Genomic DNA, 25,182 nt, shown 5'->3' with positions numbered 1-25,182 from the left:
TTCCGTACTGTTCTGGTCTGGATTTTGTGGTTAATTTTGTGACAACTTCACATTTGGGGAGGACTGGGAAGGAATTTAACTTTAATGTCAGCACCCTGATGCACCTTTAGAGAAGGCTGCCTGACTAACCACCTCACATTACTGGTTGGCTTGAGGACCTTGCTTGGTCTGATGATCTTGGGATGCAGGAACCCACCCTACTGCCAACTCAGCTAGCAAAGATGAAGTAAAGGACTGTTCTGCCAATACATCATTATAACGGGGCTTAAGTGATTTACAATGTGAGCTGAATGAAAAGAATGGCATATGTCTCTCAGGAAAACATTTAATCAATTGCTTGTTATTTACAAGCAAGATGTACAGACACCAATTTCCCATAAAAGAGTCTTAATCATCAAGCACTTTTTGGTTTCTTTTCTTGCATGAATATGTTTTGTTAATTTGCCCATAGATACAATGCCCATAATTGTTTATACTATTATTCCATTGTGGGGGAATCTCCACTTTTCTCCCTACAACCCTTGCCAACTTTGTAGCACAATTACTTCACCCATATCTGCTTCATACCACTTCTTAGCCCTTCTAAATTGCCACTGAAGTAATGTTACAGATTTCATAGATCACCCTTTTAGTTGCATGAGAGCTCTGAAATACTGCTTTCTCGACTTCAGTTAAGGAGATGGGAATGTGGCCTATTACTGTTTTCTTAAGAAGAGAAATGCTGCACAAAGAAAATGTGAAAATATTTGGGCCTGGTTTTCCTAATTTTTGTACGAAGCCCTGCAAAAGAGAAAAGAATGGATCCATTTACCAGATTGTGTATTCTGCATATCTCATAACTTCCAAAACAGCATAGCGTACAGTATAAAACAGGGATTAGAGACAACCAGAATGGTGGCTGTTGACTTGCCAAATTTTTCCCCAGACTAATAATACAGTTTTGGGAAAATGGATTACCAATCTCATAAAGTTTTTGCAAACTTGCAAGAATAATAGGCACTGATTTCCATGAAGAACATTTATGTGGACTGATATCCAAAAGGCAACCATTATGGGCCATAAATTTTGAGAGGTTAAGAGTTGCATTAGCTGAAATGCTCTGTAATAATTTCTTCAGTTAGATGCATCTAATCCCCCGTAATGCTTCTATATAGAATTGCCTGAGATATCCACAGGTTTACAGCCATTGTGAATAAAGGAATTCAAAACGATCTGCTATTTCTTCAGCATCTGAGGTATAGATATTAAAAGGGTTAGGAAAAAATAAAACAAAGACTGGATGATGTCTTCATTTTTACAGCTGCAAACCTTCCCGATAGCAAAGCTTAATTTAGGATTTTATATCCTTACCTAGTAGTTTAGTAAGATCTCTAAAATTATTGACTTGTAACAGAATAATTTGAAGGTGTTATTTATTTACACTGAGGGAACATCACCCTTATGACACTATTTCCTGATATAAAGGTACATACAATCACAAACAAGGATACCCCCTAATTTTAACATTCAACCAGTTTCAAATGGAAGGAATGGTCAAAAGAGAGAAAAAATAAGAGTTTTTTTCTACTTTGTTTGTTTTTAAAAAAGACAAAATTTGTGGAAATTAGGATAGCAACACTTAACAATATGTACAGGGAAACCTGTTGCCTTTGCAAGAAATCCTTAAATACTGGATTGATGTACAAGAACTGGCAAAGGATACTACAGTTGCTGGTATTAAAACAAATGCTGTAAGCTGTTGGCATGACAAGGGTAGGAGACTTCTGAAAAGTCAGCTGGTTTACTGTTTTAATGCTGTTACCCTTGTTCTGCCATTGCAACAGAGCATCAGCAAAGACCATTCTGTTTGTTAAGAGAGAAAGGTTAATGACATCAGGCGTAGGGTGAGTAAAGGCAGGGCTTGAAGAAACAATTCAGAGCTGGGCTCCCGATTGCTCTTTTGCACTAGAACAAAGCATGCTCCCAACCAACCACCAGCTAAGTGTGTTTTTCTCAAGGAGGCAGAAATGGTTTGTCGGACCACTTTTCTATCCCAGCAGCAGGGGTGCTGGGGCAGGTAGGTGTGTGTATGTGAAGGGAACAGACTTTATTCTGTTACTTATGCCAGCAGCAGCAGGGCAGGAGAGGAATGGGTGGTACATATCTCTCCTCCAACCCCCTGCTAGTCCTCCAGACTAAGCAACAGAATAAACCTGAATATTAAAATGTGGGCTATCACTTAGCCCAGTGGCAGGGTGGTGATGGGGAGAAAGATTCTTTCTCCCCTTTGCCCCACCTCCACCCTGCTGCTGCTCCTGAGGAAAGCAAGAGAAGAATATCAGCATTTTTCAAGTGAAGGCTTGCTTATACCAGCAGCAGGGAGAGAAGAGGGATCGGGAGGAGCTGAGAAGCCCCTCCCACCTGTCAGATTTGGCCTGCGAGGCCAATTTTGATAAAGATCTGGGCTGCAGAGCCTAAAAGGTCCTCCACATCAGGGTTATGTCCTGATTTAAAATTCCCGATACTTGTTATTGTGAGCCCAAAGTTACATGATGCAGTTACATGACAATGCAGTTACATGACTGAGCAAATCAGAAATGTTTCTTTTTACACATGTCTCTGGGAACCTATGTTTACGAGTACTTCCCATGTGACTTTGAACACACTTGCAGAGGGTTACATGGGTCAACTGTGAGGGTTACATGGGTCAACTGGGAGGATGGGAAGCACTGTAAGGGGAAATGGGTGGGTTCAGTGAGGTCTAAGAGGAGTGGGGTTGACAAAGGGTTGGGGGAGTAGTTGGGGTTGGTGAGTGAATCAAGCAGGGGCACAGCCCCTAGTAATACACATACTTGCAATAGCTAATCTTCCATATGCCAAATCAGACCTGAAAATTCCATAGCCTATTATTTCTATGCACATACATAAACATGGCAAAAACCAAGGTGACAACTGAAGACAACAGAAACTCCAGGAACACAGTCTAATTGCTTGACTGTGAGAACTGGTAACAATATTCCTCAGAATCCCTGATCGTATCAGCAAGCTCCAAAATTTGTAAACTGGAACCTGGCCCAACAGGCCCTCTGAAGTATTGCAGAAAAATACAAACACCACACCAGCTGCATAGCGCAAATCTATCAAATAATCCTCTATGGTAAAAGCCTTTGTCACAGGAGGGGAGGAGGGAATCAATAGGTGAAAAACAAATGAAGAACAAACAGTAGATCAGAGGAACTGATTAAACTGAAATAATATGCAGCAAGAATACTCGGGAATGGAGTAATGTGATATTACTACTCCTTTGTGCCAACTGGTGTGCTTTCTTCATACACACAATACATAAAATCTTTTTACTAGTCCTGTAGACAAACAATGATTCAAATTTCAAAGGTCACTTTAAAATATTAAAGAGCAAATCGCTTTCAACAGTGACAAATGTGTAAGATACAAAATAAAAGGCCGATTCACCCTTCAGTGACCAAACCCGAAGTAAACTCATTCATTTTCTGAAACTTTCATCAACTCCACAAAAAACCTTTGCAATGCTCCTTATGAAGTTCCTCTCCAGATCTTTTTTCTCCTTAGCTCAACTTCAGGGGCATAAGGATGTACATGAAAAGCACCTAGAAGCCCACAAACCAGAGACACATTTGGGGAAGTGATTATCAGATCTGCCACGATGGTTTTAGGGGCAAAACAGGCCAAGTAGGTGCAGCCTACCCTCTGGGTCTAGAAGCCAACAGCTGCACACTAACCTCTCTACACACATGCATTTAGCTCAGACCACAATGTTTTCTTTACTTTTCTTTTCTTTTCTTTTTTTACAAGGGAGTGTCTAGTGCCAATTTTACCATCCAAAACACAGTATTTTCAAAAAAGACAATTTCCTGCCATGCTAGACTTGCCATCATTTTTCTCATTTTCTATCTTCACTCAAACTGACCGACCAACTGCAGGAATACAAAATAACCACTATTAAGTTCCCCCCATTCAATTCTGCAGTTGTATGGCAACAGTATGGACATATTAAGAATAATCCAACTACTAGTAGCTCACCTTCTTAATTTTTCCACCCAGTTCTTAATTGTAAATATCCATCTAATTGCAATGTATCCTAGCTACATCACATGTGTTACACTACCCACTGAAATATTTCCCCTTCCAGTTTAATGACACCTTTTCTTGCAGCACCACTCATTAATTATGATACTGACATATTGTTGAACCAGCCTCCTCCCCACCACTGCCTTCCTATTACTCCTCAAAATACATGGTCGTTGTTTTTTTTAACAGAAGCAGAAGAAAAAATGGGTGCAATCAAAACTGATAATAACCCTAGTTCAAATTCCCTCCACATTTTCATTCAATCCATGAAACAAATAAAAACCAAGATTAGGTTGCAGAGTATGATGAGCAACAGCACACCCCTTCAGCTGCAGTTCTTTTTCACACACATCCATGCATACTAATATCTTCAAATGTGATGCTGGGAGTTGGAGGCAATTACTGCTGCGAGGCATTTGTAAGATGTCAGTCATATCAGAGCAAACACCATGACAGTCAAATCCAAAATGTACATTTCAGCAAATCAAATATTTAGTCACATGAACTGCAGATGTCAAAAAAGAAAAAAAGAAGAAGGGGGGAGGGGAGGGGAGATGCACAGCAAGCCTCAATGTGGACTATTTTCTGAACACTTTTATAGGACAAGCTAATCAGGTCAGCTTGAAATAAACACAGAAGAATGCTACTAGCATCACAAAATAAGTTCTCCTGTTAGTGAAACGTGAGAATTAGAAAACTATGTATAGGTAGCCATAGGTTTAACCCAAACCATCTCCACCTGACAAAGCACTCTATTAGCCTTATTGTATCTGTGATATACTATGGGTGCTATAGTTCAATGTGGTCTATAAGTGCCTGTACATTATTCGATTTATCTGCTAAATTGGGGAAAAGATGTTCAGCCCATCTGTTTTACTCACTAGGAGCTCTGTTTTGTTTGGATCAGCTTCAGTGTTCTCTGTCACCCAGGAAAGAGGTGGTGACATCACACTCTAATTCCTAGACAACCTCCCTCATCTAAGGGATCACCCCACTTCTGCTTGCTCTGTGCCTAAAAAGCATGGGTCCAAGCAGTTTTCTGGAACTTCTACTTAGGAGCACCTCTGTACTAGGAATGACCCAAAATGCACCTACTGCCTCTACACCAACTATAGCACCTAGATTGCATTGGATGAGAGGTTTTTTTTCTACAAACTGTCTTGTAAACTGTTCACCTACCGGTCTTCCTAACCACCTTGTGGAGCAAGACACAACAGCATTCTGACTACTCAAAACAACTCCACGGGATAATTCTAGTCTACACAGATGCAGAAGATGGAGGGAAGCAATGTTTCGTTGCTACTATCACTGCCATGTATACAGTAGGCCCTAACTCAGTCCTCTAGGCCATGCTCAGTTAGACTCTTCTGCCAACAGCACTGTAGTCACACCACTGTCATGTCATTGCCTGCAGGTCCTCGGAAAACCGGACAACCACTTTGGCTCCATCAAGTGGCAGAAGACACCTGGGGTGATCATGTCAACTGCCCTAAATATGTAGAGACTCGATGTGCTGTTTCACGCTGTTCCTGCTCACATACTCATCTTCTCTACCACTGAAGCATTCCAAGAATGAACATTGATCCCAATAGCAGGAATTGAGGCTCAGCCATAGCCAGATGCTCATGTAACATGGGTGAGTGAAGCATCAGAAATAAAGTCCTTGGAAAGGAAGTTTGATAAATGTTTCTTTTCATCCAGACAAGCCAGGACCTGGGCTTTGTGGAAGATGAATTCCCCTACCCTCCCAAGTTTCAGTAAGGAGATAAAAGAAGGTAATTAAGTCAGCTTGTTATTTCCCATGCCACACAATCGCTATGCAAGCTCTTGGTGGGATGGGGGTGGGGAGTGTGGGCATGTAAAAAAGAAGCCAAAATTAAAGCAGACAAGTGCTGGCACTTGATGTCAGAAGCATTTGGTCTCTGCTAGTTCTCATATACAATATGACACCTGACATAGTAGTAGTAGTAGTAGCAGCAGTAGTAGTAGTAGTAATTTTATTATTTATGCCCTGCCCATCTGGCTGGGTTTCCCCAGACACTCTGGTGACTTACAGCATATATAAAAACATAGTAAAACATCAAACATTAATTGCATCTGATTGCATCAAACACACACAGCTTAAGCTAATTATTTATTAGGGTTACTACTAGCATTATATGTGTGTGTATGCACACACACAACATATATAGACTGTGTGTGTGTGTGTGTGTGTGTGTGTGTGTGTGTGTGTGTGTGTGTAATCATATTCACTAGTAGATCTGTTTAATAAAACAATAACATTACAACTCCACTTAAGTTGAATAATTAATTTGAGAGTGTCTGTATGCCCCCAAAAATCTATAGGTATTTTGTTACATAATCAAACTGTTGACACATTTTCACAAAACTTTACATATCATCAAGCTCTCAGCCCTGCAGATGAATCAAAATACTCTCTTGGCCATGGCTTTGTGTTCCTACTCACCGCAAGTGTGCCACTGCTGTTAAGAGAGTGTGATGAACTGGGAGCTGCAGAATGATGATGCAACATCCCCAATTGTTCAATGAAACATGCTGCCATCCTCAGCTCCACAGGTGGGAAGAGAGTATCCCAGGGCTGCATAGCCAAACAGACAAGCCTGATGCTGCCATTCCCTGGCACCCACCCTCAAGTTTGGAACTAGACAAGAGCAGGGGTTTTTCTCCAATCTTGCACAGAAGCACACAGCCAGGGATGGGCAGGATCCCAATAATTTTTGGCCTGGCTACCAAGGTCAGTCAAGTCTTGGGGATCTTTGACAATGATCTACAGTGGGTACAGAAAACGTGTGGCCCTGCATAGGCTGTTGGGCTACAACTCCTATCATCCCTAAGCACTGACTATGCTGATGGAAATTATAGAGTCCAACAACATCTGGAGTGTTACATGTTTCCCATGGTTGGCCTACAGGCTTAAGAGTTGACTAGTTTTGAAGTCTCTGGGACAGACAAACAAATAAATGACACTTTATTTTATTCAAATATCAAAAAGGCTTTTTATTTAAACTCAAGAGAAAGTAGTTTGCCAAGTTTACACCGCCTTCATAGGCCACTTAGCTTACAAAAAAAACAAGAAAGGGATGCAAAGGTATCATTTGGTCTAAATTTAAACTTTCACAGGCTCTACGACTGTTTCAACAACACTTTAAAAAAGTAATTTTCAAGGAGAACTGTATGGGATCAGCCCACAAAACTTGCAAACCAGTGGCAAGCTGTATCCTTGAACTAACACAACCCTCCTTGATCTTTTCAAAGTCAGCTGTAATTATAATCTAATATAATGAATCCTATTCACAGACCACAGCAGGTAATAGAAGGGCTTTTGCACTGCCACGTTAATTGCAATTGTTAATGATTAAAAGTTAATAGGTACAAAGGCAAAAACACAGAAGTTTCATTTCTAGTCTACCTGCCGCAGTGGTGTGTAATATGTACCCACAGTGCCATTTTTCCAACCACACACAATTTTACTGGCAAGCTGCCACTGTTTCAGCCCCTCACACCTATTTCCCCTGCAGCCGACATACAGAGAGAGTTCTCTGGATGGTGGTTGAGGACGCAGCATGTGTCTCTTCTGCTCTGAAGGGGAAGGGCTGTAGCTCAGTGGTAGAGCATCTGCAGAAGTTAAATCCCTGGCATCTCCAGACAGAAATGTGAGAGAATCCTGGAGAGTCATTGCCTGTTAGTGTAGACAACATTGAGCTAGGTGGACCAATGGTCTAATTCTGTGCAAGGCAGCTTCCTATGTTTCTATGAAGTCCCAGGACAGTTAGACTGGTAGTTAGAGCAGACTGCTCTGGGAGGGATGGAGGAAGATGGTTTTCCCTTTGCCATGATATTCTTTCTGGGAGGCATAGGGTGCAGCCTTCCATTGACCTATGCTTCCCTGGCCAATGGCAGAGAACAGAGTGCTTTCCCTAAAGTCAAAATGAACATACTAAATCAGAACCCACTCAATTTATGGCATCAGCACATTTTTCCAGTTCCAAATTTTCCGGAAGACCTACATTACTAACCTTAATACTAGTCAGTTTTTATCATTTTCCACTACAAGAAATGAGAACAGCAGAGTCCTAACCATGTCTATTCAGAAATATGCTCTATTGAATCCAGTGGGTTTTACTCCCAGGTAAGTGGCTAAAGGATTGCAACCTAAATCATCAGGAAAATCAATGATACCTTCATAGGGAGGATAATCTCCAGGACAGTCCATCTAAGGATAATTGCACAAATGCAATAAGAAGGCACCCATGATGTGAAATTATGAAACAAGTCTTCTCCCAGTAACCAAGAGGCATTTCACATCTATGTCCAACATGCTCCCCACTGGGATTCCAACCCAGATCAACACCTCCAGTGGAAGATGCACTGTCAAACGGGAAATTAAAAATAGTATTCACAACATGTGATTCTAATCATACAATAACTTCTCCTAGAGATGTTGGGGGGGTGGGTTGCAGTGATTTTGGCATAATTTTCCTTCCAGCCACTGCATACTTTATGTCATCCTCTTTATTGCTGAAGCAATTATGCTTCAACTGCTGCTGTTACATTTGGATGAGGTTTGACAGATGAAATGCTGTTAAAATTAGAGATTCCTCGTGCTCCCTTCATAACAATGCACCGAAGAATCTGTTAGCTAAAACTCTGATGCCTGCCTGCCCGCCCCCCCCCCTCTCTCTCTCTCTCTCACACACACACACACACACACACACACTGGTTACTAACTTCAGTAGGCGAGGAAACTGCTTAAAAACCAAACAATCCTGTAGAAACTAAAGACTAACTGGAGAGTTGCCCCACCCACCTGTCAAAGTTGACCTGCAGGGGTGGGGATCAACAACATCTGGCCTGTCAGGCCAAAATGGTTCCTTGCCTCTGACACAGGAAAATTGGAAATTGCCTTATATCAAGTAAGACCATCAGTCCATCTGACCCTGACTGATGGTGACTCTTCAGCGTAGAAGGTGGAGTTTTCACCAGTCCTACCTGGAGACGGCAGGGGAAATCTGGAACCTTAGGCATGCAAAAGCATGTGCTTTACCACTGAGCTAAAGCTCTTCCCTACTGGAATGCATAATCCAAAAAACCATCTGGACACATACAGCAAGAAAATGGAATTGAACCAATAATCATTTATTAGATCACCACACTACATTTATGGATGAGGATTGTGCCAAAGGAGATAATGTACTCCAGTTACAATATGGTAGCTGCACTCATATGTGATGAAACTGCATGTTGTTGTTTAGTCGTTTAGTCGTGTCCGACTCTTCGTGACCCCATGGACCAGAGCATGCCAGGCACGCCTGTCTTCCACTGCATCCCACAGCTTGGTCAAACTCATGTTCGTGGCTTCGAGAACACTGTCCAACCATCATGTCCTCTGTCATCCCCTTCTCCTTGTGCCCTCCATCTTTCCCAACATCAGGGTCTTTTCCAGGGAGTCTTCTCTTCTCATGAGATGGCCAAAGTATTGGAGTCTCAGCTTCAGGATCTTTCCTTCCAGTGAGCACTCAGGGCTGATTTCCTTAAGAATGGATAGGTTGGATCTTCTTTCAGTCCATGGGACTCTCAAGAGTCTCCTCCAGCACCATAATTCAAAAGCATCAATTCTTCAGCGATCAGCCTTCTTTATGGTCCAGCTCTCACTTCCATACATCACTACTGGGAAAACCATAGCTTTAACTATACAGACCTTTGTTGGCAAGGCAAGGTGATGTCTCTGCTTTTTAAGATGCTGTCTAGGTTTGTCACTGCTTTTCTCCCAAGAAGCAGGCATCTTTTAATTTTGTGGCTGCTGTCACTATCTGCAGTGATCATGGAGCCCAAGAAAGTAAAATCTCTCACTGCCTCCATTTCTTCCCCTTCTAATGTTAATTAGTAATGTAGAAATGAGTAGTTTTCCCCCAAAGTGCATGTAGCTACATAAACAGTCAAAATACCACTCATTCTGTGTGGACAGATGTGTCTGCCTAGCCCTCCAAAATAACAGCAGCTTCATGCATGCATTTTTATCATGCAGCATTGGTTGCAAAAAAGGGGAAGAGGCTGTTTTCCATAGTCATCCTTATGTGGACCTTCTGCATCTCTGATGGACCAGGGAGAGAGAGAGAATGAACTCAATACAAAGCTGTACAAATACTTAGCTTTCCGAATGCCCTAGACTGGATCCTGGCTACTTCTAGCTAAAACGATCGAAGTGCAGGGCTGGGGAAATCTTCTAAAATGTCGAGGAACTAATGTCACAGCACTGCACTAGATAGTGCTTGTGGGTGCCATACCACCTGTGAAGGCCTCCAGTGTCACCCCCAGAAGCTAAGCTTTCATTTAAAAAAAAAAAAAAAACGCAAGTCTCTAGCCTACCTAGAATCAGTATCAGAAATAGATACGAAATCTAGGAGCTAAATGGCACCTTAAACCTAGGTTATGTGTGCAACAACGGAATGTCTAGGCCGTGCTTTTTTATAAGAATACAAAGCTGAAAATGAACGAACTGCAGCTAAAATATTACGTTCATTTTTCACATGGTCTAGTCCTTCCCCTACCCACCCCCTAATATTCTTAAGAGGGTCTCTTCTCCAGTCTTCAGAGAGCAGCTGGAAATCGGGAGGCAGAAAAAGGTCCTCCTTTCCTTTCACTCTGCAGTTTGAATCTGAAATCTTAGGCACAGTACTGCACCCAGAGCTCAGAAACTGCTCTCGCTAATGAAATTCCCTGTCACAAAATGCACCTAGAATGGGAGCTTTGAACACTGCCTAGATTGAAAGTTTTGAAACAAACAGTGCTGGTACCCTTCTAATCAATTTCTGAAAAATGTGCCAACCTAGCTACTCCTTCCTGTCAGTGTTTTAGCCAATGAGTGAATTCAGTACTATGATTGATAAGTGAGTTAGTTGCTTGGACACCAGGCAATATGCATCCCTGAGTTCCTACAGAGCTCTGTGTTTTCGCCCTTCCTTTTTTCCTAACACCCAGGATGCATCTTTTCTGTGGTGGGTTCATCTGAGATCAGCTACTCCCTAGATCAGTGCTTCACAACTGGAACACGTGCCCCCCAAGGGGGGCATATGAAGATCTTGGGACAAGGGGCATGTTTCAAAAAATATGCACAATAAAAGTTAAAAATTAAATGTCATGATATTTCAAGCGATTTGAATGTTTAAAAAATGTTTATGGGAGCCAGGATTTAACTGCATGTGGAATTTTTACATTAGCTGAAAGGCGGCATTGGTTTAAAAAGGCAGAGAAACACTGCCCTAGACATTATTCTTTTGCAAATACTACTACACAGTAAGTGTGGGTGGATGTTAAGAATCCCCTTTTCAAATGGCAATTGCAAAATGTGAAACTTTTGCAAAGCAGCTTGGCCACTTGCTATGTAAACCCTAAAGCCAGGAGCCCATTAAAATTCATTGTATGGTTAACTTACACTACAATGGCACACGTGTCTACTCAGATGCAAGCCTCTCTGTGTTTAATGGGGCTTGCTACAGTATGGCAGCCTATGCTTCAGTTTAGGGTTGGCATGGGAAAAACAGGGTTCCTGTGCTTTTAACAGCTGTTATCTCCACTATCAGGACAAGCAGAACGCAGCTAACTTCCCATGGAAAGCATGATGTTGGGGATGGGGAGGGAAGCAGCAATGACTACGCTCTCTAACTCCCACTCAGCCATGAAGTTCACTGGGTGACCTTGGGCCCGTCAACATCTCTTAGCCTAACCTGCCTCACAGGGTTGTTGTGAGGATGAAATGTGGAGGAGGAGGACCATGTACACCACCTTAAGATCCTTGGAAGATAAAGGTGGTATATAAATGCAATAAATAAAATGAAATAAACTAGTTAATTACCAGCATTGTGACCGGAACTAGTTTTGCCCAGTAAATTGCCAGTGTAAGGGTAGCAGATGGAGCTAACACATAAGCTTGTCCGAAAACAAATATTTTCTCTCTCTCATTGTATTATGACAATGCAATTAAAAGAGGCAGGAAAATGATTGTCCAAAACCATGTGAAGTTGGAACTATGATTGAAAAAATGTGAAAATCTATTTTCCCTAATTTGGCAAACAAGCATCGTCTTGTTGCATGCAATGTTTCTCATTAATCTTTAACTTGAAGAAGTGGTTTTGTTATTTACAATGGGAGACTAAAACGCAACATTTCAAACAATTGTCTGCTAAGTATAACATTTGTATCCTGCTGTATAAATCGCTCTCTTTCTGGAAGAGATATTTTTCAAGTGCTGATAAAGTCACTGGATGACTTTTTAATCCTTTTCAACTACAAGGCCACTTGGATGATTTTCTACACTTGAGGTGATGAATGAGCAGAACCATATGAAGATACTCAAAGGCTTTTAAAAACTTCTTTCAGAGAATCCTCTATAAAAAAAACAACAGAAGAATCGTTCTTAATCATTTCTATAGCATTTTTAAGCATATGAAGCACTTTCCGACTCTTACTCAGAGTCCTGTAGGGCGGTTTAACTTGAGAAACTTGCCCAAGCCTACCCACAACCTCACTTGGTTATCGGTTTACAACAAATTATGCACCTGTTATTCTTTCAATATATAATCTGCATACCACTCTGAAAGAAAAACATAACTTTAGGAAAATCTCATTTTCCAAATATTTCCAGTTGTTGGAAAATGAAAATGCTTTGTTCCAGATCCGAGGATGGTGACATGCCTGGAGTTGGGCAAGTACCACTGGGGGCATATACTACAAAGGGGTCCTAGTCTGATGCAGTTTTACACATCCCAATTTAAACTGAATGCAGTCCTTTATGCAGCAATGAAAGAAGCAGAAATGAAGGTCATGTGTTACTCTAGTTTGCTCAGATCTGTCATCCCTGCAGTGGGGACTGCCTTAAATCAAGGACTGTTTGCACAAGGGATTTTGAAAGGTGGGTGGGGCAACCTGTGTGTTAATCATGTGATATCATAGTGACATTATGTGATTGATGGGAGGATAGTTGTAGCATAAAAATTCTCTAACATCCTGAATTTCAGAATAGGGCCTATAATCATATAATACCATATAAGCTGAGAACATGATTGCATAAATACAATGCATAACAAATGTATCGCTATGGGTTAGTGGGGAAACAGGGACCTCCCAGATCCCTGGGTGCCATATTTCCCCCTCTAGATTCTTCGGTACTGGGGTTTAATCAAAGCTGGTATGCTGAACTGGTTGTTCTGCCAGACAAAGGTGCAGAGAGAGAGAGATGATAGTTCTGCCATTAAGCCATCCACAAGAGAGAAAAAAGCTACACGTAACAGAGGGAAAGGTTTCCAGGGAAACGTGGGTGTGGTGTCACAGAGGGAAATTGTCACAGAAGGTGGGAATTGCTTGGCAAGAGGTTTTCTGGGAAGGGGGAAGGAAGTGCCAGAACTCCAGGCACAGGTCATGTGGGGCAGAACCATTTTGGCAGGCTGGGACAGAGCCACAGGAATGGTGGGGGGGATGCCTTGGACTCCAATGCTGTGCTGCTGTGGGGAGCAAGACCCTCTCGAGATATAATGCTGTGAACTCACTTCTTCCACCTAGACCCAGGTGTATATAGGTGTAAAATAAACCATATATCTTAAAACACTACAGTCTCTGATGTGCCCAAATTCCCAATGGAAACATGACCCTGAGTAAGCGCCTGGAACCACCTGGAATCTTACCTCCTGGCAGAGATTGCGGGGTGGCGCACAACCTCTGTAACAATATATTTTCATAATAAACAACTCAAAGAATATGTATTGGCAATTATCTTTGACCAGAGTCTTTATAAACATATACAGATATGTAAAAAGCATTTCATACTGTGAAAGGTTCTTTGTTAAAAAAAAAAGATCACACAGAAGTTCTTGTTTATTTTAGCATATCAGGTCACTGCACACTGTACTACAATTCTAACTCATCAAAGTTTGTGCTTCTCATGCTTCTTCAGTTGCAAACTTTAACTGTGGATGCTCAAGCAGAGTCTCAGAAAACTGTCATTCCACTCTTTGTCATTCCGCACACATGTAACATACAGCAGTAACATACCAAAAACTTTAGATATATCTCATCCTAAAAAAATATTCAAAACAAAGTCAACTTTATGCAAACTATTGTATCATTCTAAAGCTTCAATCAATTCTCATGTCACAAGGATACATTTAAAGTAGGAAAGGAGGCCTTGAGGTTAAGATTTTTGCCTTAAACTCTTCTCTCACTCTCTCACACACACAAAACCAATGCATTTATGCCACAAGCAAAAAGCATGGGCATCACAATCCGGGTACACAGAGCAAATTGTTCCATATGGCTCAAACAAGTGTGCCAAATGTACCCTGCTGTCAGCATTTGAATTCCCCAAGTGCCAGGAGACCAAAATAGAAGCAGCAGTCTGTCCACCAACACTTGAACACTGGGCACACACGCCAGAAACTTCCCAGGCCAGCAATGGTTTGTCCATGTGAATAACCAAAAGGTAGATATCTAATCATGAACTCATAGGTCTCCTGTGGCTTTCAAAAGTCACTTTTTAACATCTAAGTAGGGCTTTATGGTACACAAACATCCTTAGTGTTATTTTTTCATATTTGTAGTTGCTCTTCAGTGGCATCTCTAGCATTATGGGCTGAAGGTTGGAGGCCCCCTGATCAAAGGTTGACTAAAGAAGGGAGGCATACAATTAAAGACAATTGCATCATGTTTGTTTGTTTTGGTACTTCAGACTCAGGAAGCAGGAGGGAACCATGCAGAACAAGTCAGGTAATGACTCCAGCTGGGATGCAGTCAGATAATTCTCTCCTTCCCCCAACATAGCCATATCTGTATATCAGAGGTGATGGGCTGCTGGTCTCTCAGCCCAAGCTTAGCAGCTGTATCTTTCTGCAAAGGTGCAACTGTTGTCTTTGGGGCTCAGACAAACTGCCCAACAGATGCACAGTCAGAAGGTTGGAATCCATCTGTCTCAGGAGACAAAATGGAAGAGTGCATCTTCGGGGGTCAAGTCAAATTGTTGAGTTACAGAGCCTGATGTGGCTGTAAAGACCAATATTGCTGCTTTTCCACACACATGCAACATCAGGCTCAAAGTGGCTTACAACAAAGAAACAGGGATGCATTTCAAAGAAACGCTACAAAAATTTCACAACAACGTAACAAAACAATAACATTGCAACAATTTTATAACATAGCAAAACAATAACAAAATCATAGCATAGGAAAGCAATAGGATTGTGTGCTGTCCTTTTCAAAAACTTATGGGTTCAAGAACTTATGCTAATACATCTTAATTTTTAAATGAGACATGCTGAGGCTTACTCAGTCTGAAGTCCATATTTCATTCATATGGAAGTTATTGTTCCATCATTGCATACAGTGAGATAGTAGCTGCTTTTCATTGGAAGGAATTTTGTACATGATTAAAAGCACTTATTCCTGAACAAGTCAGGGGGAAAGATGCAAGCTTAAACACTAAAACCCAACCAACTTCAAAAGAAACAAGCTCACTGATCTTCCTCCAACAGTTTACATGGGGGTATATTTTATCCTCAGTATAACCCTGTTAGGTAGGTTGTGCTGAAACTTGCACAAAGTTACCCAGTGAGCTTCAGAATACAGTAGGATATAAAGCTGGATTTCTTACATCCAAAGCCACTGAAATCAGTGGAACTTACTTATAGGTAACTGATATTGTAATTAAGCTGTAAAACCATACTCTGGGATTAATCATGATACATTGAAAATAGGTGGGAAATTTAGCATAACTAATTGAAGTTTAGCAATTCTTTCCTAGATGCTTTCATCTTCTGTTCAGAATTTTTTAAAATAACAATTGTCAGAAGATCCTTGCAGTGCAAATCTAATCAGATTAACTTCATAATCACTTGTAGTACAGATTTAAAATATATGTGTGAGCAAGTATGACACTTCCCTGTGGAAACAGCACACAACCATGTTTCATTCACAAAACGTTTACAGATTTACAAGCGATACAAGTTTATGTGACATCATTTTTCAGAATACCGAATACCTGGAATCACATTGTATCAACTATGCAGAATATGCACGGGCTTCCTATAACATATCAAAATACAATTCCAACTACAAAGTTTAACCTACACTGAACTAAGAAACTCAGAACCGTTCTAGAGAGGCAGTTTTACCATGTGATCTTCTATAGATTGTGTGCTTACTTTTTTCATACAAAAGTTAGCACATCATTAAAGATGCACTATCCCACTTCTACATCATTCCCACCTTTCCCCATTAGAATTTATTTCTTGAACTCTTATGCCAATCTACTTAGATGTCTTGTTAAGAGTGTCTGCACTGTATTTCACAAAAGCTACACTGAAGTACTGTATTTTATTATTATTACATGTGTATACTGCCCTTCATCCAAAGATCACAGAGCTGTTCACAACATAAAAATACAAAATGAGAACACAGAATACATAATAAAACAAATACAAACCAATAATCTCCTCACAAACACATTTAAAAGGCCATTGGACATTAATCAGCCCAAGGCCTGGTTAGAGAGAAGCGTTTTCGCATGGCGCCAAAAGATATGTAAGGAAGGCGCCAGGCAAGCCTCCCTGGGGAAAGCATTCCACAAACAGGGAGCCACTGCAGAAAAGACCCATTCCCATGTTGCCACCCTCTTGTGGAGGTGGCACACAAAGAAGGGCCTCAGCTGATGATTGCTGAATCTGGGTTGCTTCATATGGGGAGAAGTGGCTCTTGAGGATCTGCAGTTCATGTGGGGAAAGGTGGCCTTTGAGGTACTGCAGGAATAAAGGACACTGTATTCAAGAGCATAGGATTGCATCCTATTCTTATTCTTACACAGGATTGTATCCTTAGATTTAACACAACATACAATTTTCTTCATTTTTATTTTTTAAAATCTACCTAAGTATCCAAGGACAAAAACAAACATATTTTCTTCCTATGCAAGAACTTTGAATTGAGCAATTTAGAGTGGGAAAGCAGGGGGTGGGTGGGATGATTAACCCATTTCCAACTCACGACATGGTTTTAAAATTATGGGTAAACTCCTGTAACAATTCACAATGCACAAATTAATCTGCCAACATTTGGGGGACTAGAAAATAGAAACCATATGCAAACCAGAAGCTTCTATTAAAATGCAACCGAGTATTTTCATTTAATGAAGAAAACAGAGAATGCATCACCTTGTCCAGATGGAAAAGGGAGACAGAGATGGATGTCACCCACATAATGGGACAAAAACCCACACCAAACCTCAAAATGACCTCATTCACTGGTTTCATCTAGATATTAAGCAACATGGTGCAGATCAAGGGCTCTAAGAGGAGGAACAACAATATCTCAGATTAACCTTCTAGAAACTCTCCGCAAAGTAGGTACTGAATTTCAAAGTACGGTACCCCTACCCTATTCCAGAAGAACACCATAGTTTAAGGATCAAAACCATGAAAGATTCAGGGAAATCAACAGGATTACATCAGCCCAGAGTCCCTGTGCTCAGCAGCTCTCAGAGACACCATATTATTTAATTCTAAATGTATACCTTTTGCACAAGGCTCCATTTTACTAATCTCATGGTTCTAGCAAAACACAAAGCAGATCCCACAAGCCTTAAGCATGTCCTCCTCTGCTTGGTAGAACCAGTCAGTCACAAGATTTTGGATTTTTCCAAAATCACAAATTGAATACAAAATTTAGTGGCTGCATACTCTGGTTCCAAAGCAGGTAACGATTTCTATCCAGTGTTACAGCATCTTTGTCTTCAGCGGTTCTATAACTAGATAGTTCAGGCTGCTGACTAAGTGCTATTCAATTACCCTCATTATGCACAGAGGTCACCTGCCAATTCCCCAGGCTGAAATTCAGCACCAGCCCACTTGAAAGACTCCTGCCTACCTTCACATCCCTTTTGTCCAGGGCAGCCTGGGACCTGACACACTTATCATCACAGCCATTGGCACCAAGCTCAATTTGTCCCCCAAGAACAAGCTTTTCATAAGCATCAAAAAGCATGCTAAGCACACCGCAGGTGTCAGAACAAGAGAATGTGCTGTTTACCTTGCCTTCTCACAACTCCTATCACTTTACCACCTAGAAGGCGAAAACTTAGCCCTTTCTTTTCATAATGCCAGTAACTCTGCATTCCAGAGATGAGGACCAAAGAGGGGAGCAGGAGCTAGAGAAGCAGAGTAAACACTGAAAACCAGTGTAGGACCAACTAGGGAAGAGTCATAGCTAAGTGGTTCAACCATCTGCTTTGCATGCAGGTTCAATCCCCAGCATCTCCAGATAGGACAGGGAGTGACTCCCTGTCCAATATCCTGGAGAATTAATACCAGTCAGTTTGGCTGAGCTACATGGACAGTATAAGGCAGCTTCCTATGTTGCTCTGTGGCTGAGGGATGGTGCAAGTGCTCTTTCTCCAGTAGTTTGTGCTCTGCAACCTCCCCAGGTGCTCACACGTCCTGAAAACTTCATAACAGCCTTGGCTGGGCTTTTCTGTAAGAGCAGGAAGCCATGGAGGCCATCTACCATGCTCCTGACTGTCATTTCATTGTAATTTTTTTAAGTGAACTTTTAAAGAAATTAGTGGGGGGGGGGCGGGAGGAGGGATTGTCAAAGAAAAGACTTCTCTTAACTATGAAATCAGAGAGTGCACCAATCCCAGAAGTTTGGTATTAAGCCTCTTTAGCTTCCCAGTCTTCAATTAAAGGGAAGGCAACATGATGCAACTCTTCCCTTTTTTTAGATCAATACATACAGGCAGCTGGGAAGGTTGAAGAGCTCGAGATAAATGTTTCATGGAAAGGAACACACACAAACCACTTTGGCTACCTCACCATGGTAAGGTGAGCTGAACCCTATACACACACATCCCCCCAAAAACCTAAAGCACCTTGTGAATATGGCAGGAGAACAGGAACCTCTTTCATGGAGGACGCTTTCAATAAATTGGGATGACAGGTTTTGGCACAGTGATACCAAAAATCCCACACCTTATATCCTGGATCCTGCTTGAGCCTTTTCAGGCAAAATCTTTCCAGTAGGAAAGAAAATGGGCAGCAAGTACACTTAAGTTCCATATTTGTGCTGCTGCCATTTTCCCCTCCACAATCTAAAAAGTTTCAGTCTCCACCCTTCGGTTAACAGAATCATCTACGTGTGGCTAGGAGGTGTCCCCTCCCAGCAAAATGTTAAAATCAAAATTCCAGAAAGCATGTGAAACTTGCATGACTGCTCCTTGGAACTGTGATTGCCTGGAACAAGAATATCTGTTTTCATCATACATCTATCTAACCAAACAGGATATTATGTTTTTAGGGCATCGTAACGATTTCCAATAGCTATTCCACAACTTTCCATGACTAGAAGTGCTTTGGCACCTTAGAGATTTTCAGGCTGTCATTTTTTTTCACATAATAGATATGCAGTCGGCACTGATTTGTTATGCAGCATTGGCATATCTTTCCTTGCAGTAGTGTTTCTGTTGCTCGATTTCACATTTCCCCAGTGTTCAAACCCACAACAGCTTGCTGCTAGAAAAACGCAATTTAAACAGAAGGTCCAAAAAAAACCACAAACCAGTACACAGACATCTCTTTCCACACCCCACCATCCTGCAATTTCACATCAACCTTTTACTCAATTTTCTTTCTTTCCCCCTTTTCTCATTGCAGAGTATGCTGAAACACTAACTCAGCTCTGCTTCAAAAGTTGCAAACTATATATAGCTAGCTACCCACACAGACACCCCATCTACTTACAGGCAGTGTAGAATATTGGACAGAGCGTTGGGCTTTGATGTGAGAAGTCCCTGTTCAAACACTCACTCGGCCATGAAGGTCACTTGATGGCCTTGAGCAAATCACCACCGCTCAGTTTTACAGAATTGCTACAAAGGGACTGAACTCTTTTTATCCTGCTCTGACTCCTAATAAAACAAACAAATAAATCTATGAAAAAGGAAGAGAGTGTGGCAATTTAGGTCATGGCTAACATAGGTAAGAGTAAAATAAGATGGGACGTTGTCTGAGCATTGTATCTGACTGGCATATTCCCCCCCCACACACACACATACACAGTGAGCTATACAAAATTGTACGATGCACTGGTCAAATCAGAGTATATAAGAACCTACTGTCCATTGCATATCCAACTTTCTGGTTTATTCAAGAAATATTAAAAAGGTGCATGTTGTAGACATAAGAATTTACTAAACTCTGCAATTTATTTTGTCTATAGACCAGATTTTCTTGTTCCTTTTGACATCATGACACACTATTGTTAGAAGGATATTAAAAAGAACAGCTGCACACATGAGAAATTAGAAATCCAGGACTTTTATTACTATTTGACAGCATCATGACCTACCTCCCCCCGCCCCCCAAAAAAGAAGGTACAAAGACAGAAATTTAGCAGGAAGGAAGCTGAACTATATAGGAAACAAATGACAGTTAGCACCAAAATGGCAAAAACTCAACAAACGGTGACATGTGTGTGCTGGTTTTGGTGCTGCCCTGGACTCCCTGATTTCTAGTGAGCCAAACTTTCATAGCCAACAGACTCCATCAGTTGCTGAATTCTCGGTCCCTTTCACACACCTGAATATATGGTGTTGAAATTGGCTCATGCCGTAAGACTGTCTCTGAAGGTTTCCTGCGTGACTGCATGTCCTGAAGCAAACGCCATCATTTATGAAGGGGAAGAGTCAAGCCTACCAACAAAATAGCCTGATGGCAGAACCATTTTGTTTTGCAATTTACAGTAAGGGAGAGTTGGCCCTAGATGAGAGACCACCTGGAAACCACATGTAAGGCACACACAGGTATGCTGGTTGTGAGCTCTGACTAGTCTTTTCCTCAGTCAAGTGTATGCCTCACACATCTACAGATACACATCTCCCATTCAAACTTTGCAGCAGGGCTGGGGAACCTGTGGCCCGCCAGATATTTGCTGCACTACAACCCCCATCATCACTTACCATTGGCTATGCTTGCTGGGGCTGATGGGAGTTGGAGTTCAGCAGCCATGGAAGGACTGCAAGTTCCCTGCCCTGCTTTACAGTATTCACTTGAAGACAGCAAATTGACTCATGCATGGGGAGGGGATATCAAAGTTTTGACACTGGAGGGGATGGGGTTAAAACAGGGCAGAGCACAATTAAGAAGTGTTGGGAGGTGGTAATAAGAAAAGGACATTGAAAGTGTGTGACAGCACTTTAAGGTCTGCAGTTCACTTGCGGAATGAGCAAGACTGCTAAAAAGTGTGTGAAGTATAAAAATTCCACAACGCCCATATTATCTATTTGCCTACAGAGAAGTAAAGCCCATGTGAGTTCAAGGGGACTTTCATCTAGGTAAGCTGTAAACAGAATTGCAACTTAAGGCTGAACTGAGCAGTGCTTACTTCTGAGCAGGCGGGCATAAAAATGAGTTATAAGGCTGCAATTCTATGTACAGTACATTTATTCTTTGGCGGGGGGGGGGGGTTGGATGGGGCTTGCTACGAGTAAACTTGTTCAGGATTGGGTGCCTAGCACCCTTCCTTGCGGCCCTCCTACCCTCCTCACCTTTCAGCCTGGGGCTATTCCTTGCAGCCTCCCTCTCCCCATAACCAAAAGGCCGGGTAAGCTCCCGTTCGCAAGGTCAGAGCTAGCAACCCACGTGCCCCAGCGCCGGCTTGCGGGCGTCGAATTGCTGGCCTGAGCTCAGCCTACCAAGCGTGCCGACTTTGTTTTGTTTTCTGGCTTGCAAAGTGGAAACTTTCCTTCCCCAGCGGGTCCTGCGGGGCCGGGTTGTTATTATTTAGACAGCTGCAGGGGAGCCCCTGCCTCAAAACGGCCCCTCCCAGTCTTCTTTCCAAACTCCCCGCTTTTTCAAAACCCTGGGGAGGAGATCGAGTGGGGAGCAGTACCTCTATTAAATGGGGGGGGGGTGTTTAAAAGAAACCGGCCGCCGCGTGTAGCAATCGCAACCTTGCAGAGACGCAACGAGCACAAGTTGCAACGAAAAGTATAAGGGGGCGGGGGGGGGGGAGGATGAGTTGAAGGATGAGTTGCAATGCAGTAACCTGCCCTGGGACCTTCGGATCAATTAATTAATAGCAGACAAAGCGGCGGGACTATAGTCACACGTGCATTTGAGACAACCATCGCCTTTCCAAAATAAATGGTAGGTCCCCGGGGTGTAGACTTCTCTGAAACTAACGCTTTCTTGTCGCTTTACTCCGCCTCCCCCACAAAAAACCAAAACCCGTGTGGACAGCTGCCGGAGTAGGATCGGCAGGCATTCTGCACACGCTCAGAGGCATTCGATCCCAAGAATCCAAAGGCTGGCGGGGGGGGGGGAGGCGAGGGACGGAGGGAGAAAGCAAAGAAGCACACCCACCCAACAGGAGGCGCCTCACCTTTTGGTCGACGATGGAGCAAGCCATTTCCCGGACATGGGCCAGACTGAACTCCCCCGAGGAGTCTTGCAGCAAGAGCACCGGCTCCCGGCTGAGGCCGATCTGGAGGTGGAAGGAGATGCCGCCGCCGCCGCCGCTGCCCGGCTGCGAGGGGCTGGGCGGCCGGATGACCGGCGGGGCGCTCATCGACAACTTCCCGCAGCACGGAGGGAGGAAGAGGCAAAGAGGGGGAGAGAAAGAGAGAGAAAGTCAGGCGGAGTTTGCAAGAGCAGGCCGGCAAAAGTTGGTTTCTGCAAAGTCCTCTCCGCTTCCCGGCTGAAAATGGCGGGGGTGGGGAGGGCGTGAGGCGAAGGAAAGATGCCGAGGAGGAGGAGGAGGAGGGCGGCCAGGCGTGGTGGGGATGGCGCCGCCTCAGCGGCAGCAGCAGCTTCTCCCCCACCCTCCGACTCCCGAGCGCGGAGTCCCCGAGGCGGCAGCGGCCACTGGGCGGTCAAGCGCGCTCTGAGGGGGAGAAGAGGAAGGGCGGGAAAGCAGGCGCCAGAACCGCCGCCGCCACCACCCGGCGGCTTCAGGAGCAGCAGCAGCTCCGGCGGCGCCCGGGTGGCGGGGCAGGAGACGGGGCAGCGGCCCAGCTCCAGGGGGGCGGCCCGGCCTGCCAGGTGGCCCGAGGCTTATTCGGCCCGCCGTTCCCTGAGGAGCCCGCTCCGCCGTTTCTCTCTCTCTCGCCTCCCGCACCCCACCGCCGGCTCCTCTTGCCTGCGCTTCCCTTCCAAGCAAACGCGCGCAGCAGTAGCGGGCGCGTAACTTTAAGGGTCGCCCTTGCCTAGGGAGGCATCCAGCGCTGGTTAGCAGCCTTGCCCGTGGCCTAGCCGGATGTCACAGCCGGTTGCCAACTTCTGAGGGGGTTTTTTTTGGGGGGGGGAGGTTGTCCCCTAGCGGGGCTCTTGTGACTTTTAAGGGCTCTGTGGAAAGTCAAATTGAGCAGATGAAGTTGATCCTGGTAGGAAGAAGAAAACTTCACCTGTGGTGCTTTGGTCTCTCTGGGTATCTGGTTGCTGTTAGAAGTTCAAGAGCCCTAGTGTGGAAAGAAGCTGACCACCCTATTTTCCCCCCTTTACTCTTCACCCAACTTCCTACATAGCTTTCTCATTCCATTTAATAATTAAAAAATAAACTTTCTCCCTAACACCCAAGCCGCCTTCTGCTTCTTCCATACTCCTGAGATTCCACTTGCAATGTTCCCATGCAATAGTTCCTAGCAAACATTTGGAGAGAACGTTTTGATTCTGGGTCATTTTCCTCAGAGTTCAGTGGGACATGTTTTCATGCAGCAGGACTGCTACTGTGCCTACAGTTACGCTCCCGTCCTTTGCGTGTTGATTGGAACTTGCTTCCACTTGCACTGGCAGTCAATCCATTCAATATTTATTCAGATGCAAGTCCCAATGGGGCTTAATCCAGAGAAAGTGTATTTAATATTGCAAGCTTAGTCATCCCACTGACCTGGGTGAACCCATTTCTTTACTACCTCTCTCTCTCACACACACACACCTGGACTCAGTTCCTTATAACTTTCTCCCTGTGACCCTTCATGGCCTTCAGAGTGTGCCATCCCATCCCAAAGTCTAAAACCCTTCTTCAGCACCCCTGTGCCTTTCATTCCCAAGGCACTCAGGTCCAATGTTTATATACTTCTGCCTCAGCTCCTTTCCACCACCCAGCCATAAATAAGTATTTTCATTTTTTTAAAAAAAAACCTCAACTTTGCCTTCCTTCCACAATTCTTTGGACCCCTCTCAAGACTGAAGACTTTGCAGCCAGGCTCCCCTTGTCCCTTTAAATCAGCACTCTGTACCTTCAAAGCTGCCTTCATCCCAGCTGTAGCTGGTCCTTCCACCGCTGCTGCTGCTGCTGCTGTTCCTGTTGTATTAGTGAGAGATAACAGCAAGGCTAGCTGGGAGAGCCTGAAGAAACTCTGTGAATCCCTCCTGCTTTTGTGACTGCTTCTGGGCTGGGTTATGATTTGCATGTAAGTAGGAGCTTAAACCTGTCAGCCAACTCTTCCTAGCTGTCTCCATCCAGCAGAGTAGCAGTGAGTGGTGCCATCCCCCTTCTCCAAGAGCCAGTCACATGCTGATAAAGAGAGGGAGGAAGCTGTCACCACACAGAGCTATGGATCTATTTAGCTGACTGCTGTGTCTCTCATTTGAGCTGCTGCTGCTGCTCCTCAGTGATTTATTTGTGAGTGAAGAATAATCAGGGGGGAAATCCCACCCACCACCTGTCATTTTTCTATTTACCAAACATGAAAAAACATCCTATCTAGTGAATGTCGTTTACTAAGCAGAAGCTCTCTTACATCTCTTGGAGGAAAGAAGAGTTTGCCTTCCCGTTATTAGAGAAAATGCAAAACACATCTCTGTACTCCCATCTTCAAAGAATAAGACTCAAAGGAGTATGGAAACCTTTCGATTCATTACCCCAAAGTAAAGCACTGCCACTTTAACAGTCATTGCCTCTAGGGGGGAAAATCCTGGGAACTGTAGTTTGTTAAAGCTGCTTAAAGTTGTTAGGCGATCCCTCCCTGTTCCCTTAAGAAACTATAGTTCCCATGATTCTTTGTGGGAAGCCATGACAGTTAAAGTGATGTGGTGTGTATGGTGT

General features: G+C 43.3%; 1 protein-coding gene across 4 annotated transcripts in view; it reads right to left on the bottom strand.

Moving 5' to 3' along the window:
• The window catches only part of PRKD1 (protein kinase D1), a 100,872-nt gene extending 76,364 nt beyond the window's left edge, over positions 1–24,508 (bottom strand). For 2 of the 4 annotated variants that reach the window (XM_028721566.2, XM_028721556.2), the window contains exons 1-2: positions 24,374–24,508; positions 22,519–22,710 (exon numbers count right to left, since the gene is read on the bottom strand). In XM_028721566.2, the coding sequence (XP_028577399.2) occupies positions 22,519–22,710; positions 24,374–24,391 (210 nt within the window). In that variant the 5' untranslated portion in view covers positions 24,392–24,508. Of the gene's footprint in view, positions 1–19,877; positions 20,045–22,518; positions 22,711–24,373 lie in introns of all 4 variants that reach the window. The other 2 variants (XM_077926305.1, XM_028721544.2) reach the window with 2 other exon arrangements.
• Between the last annotated feature and the right edge of the window lie 674 nt (positions 24,509–25,182).

This window comes from Podarcis muralis, chromosome 1 (genome assembly GCF_964188315.1).
Source record: "Podarcis muralis chromosome 1, rPodMur119.hap1.1, whole genome shotgun sequence".
Classification (NCBI taxonomy): domain Eukaryota; kingdom Metazoa; phylum Chordata; class Lepidosauria; order Squamata; family Lacertidae; genus Podarcis; species Podarcis muralis.
This window is presented reverse-complemented; position numbering and strand designations above follow the sequence as displayed.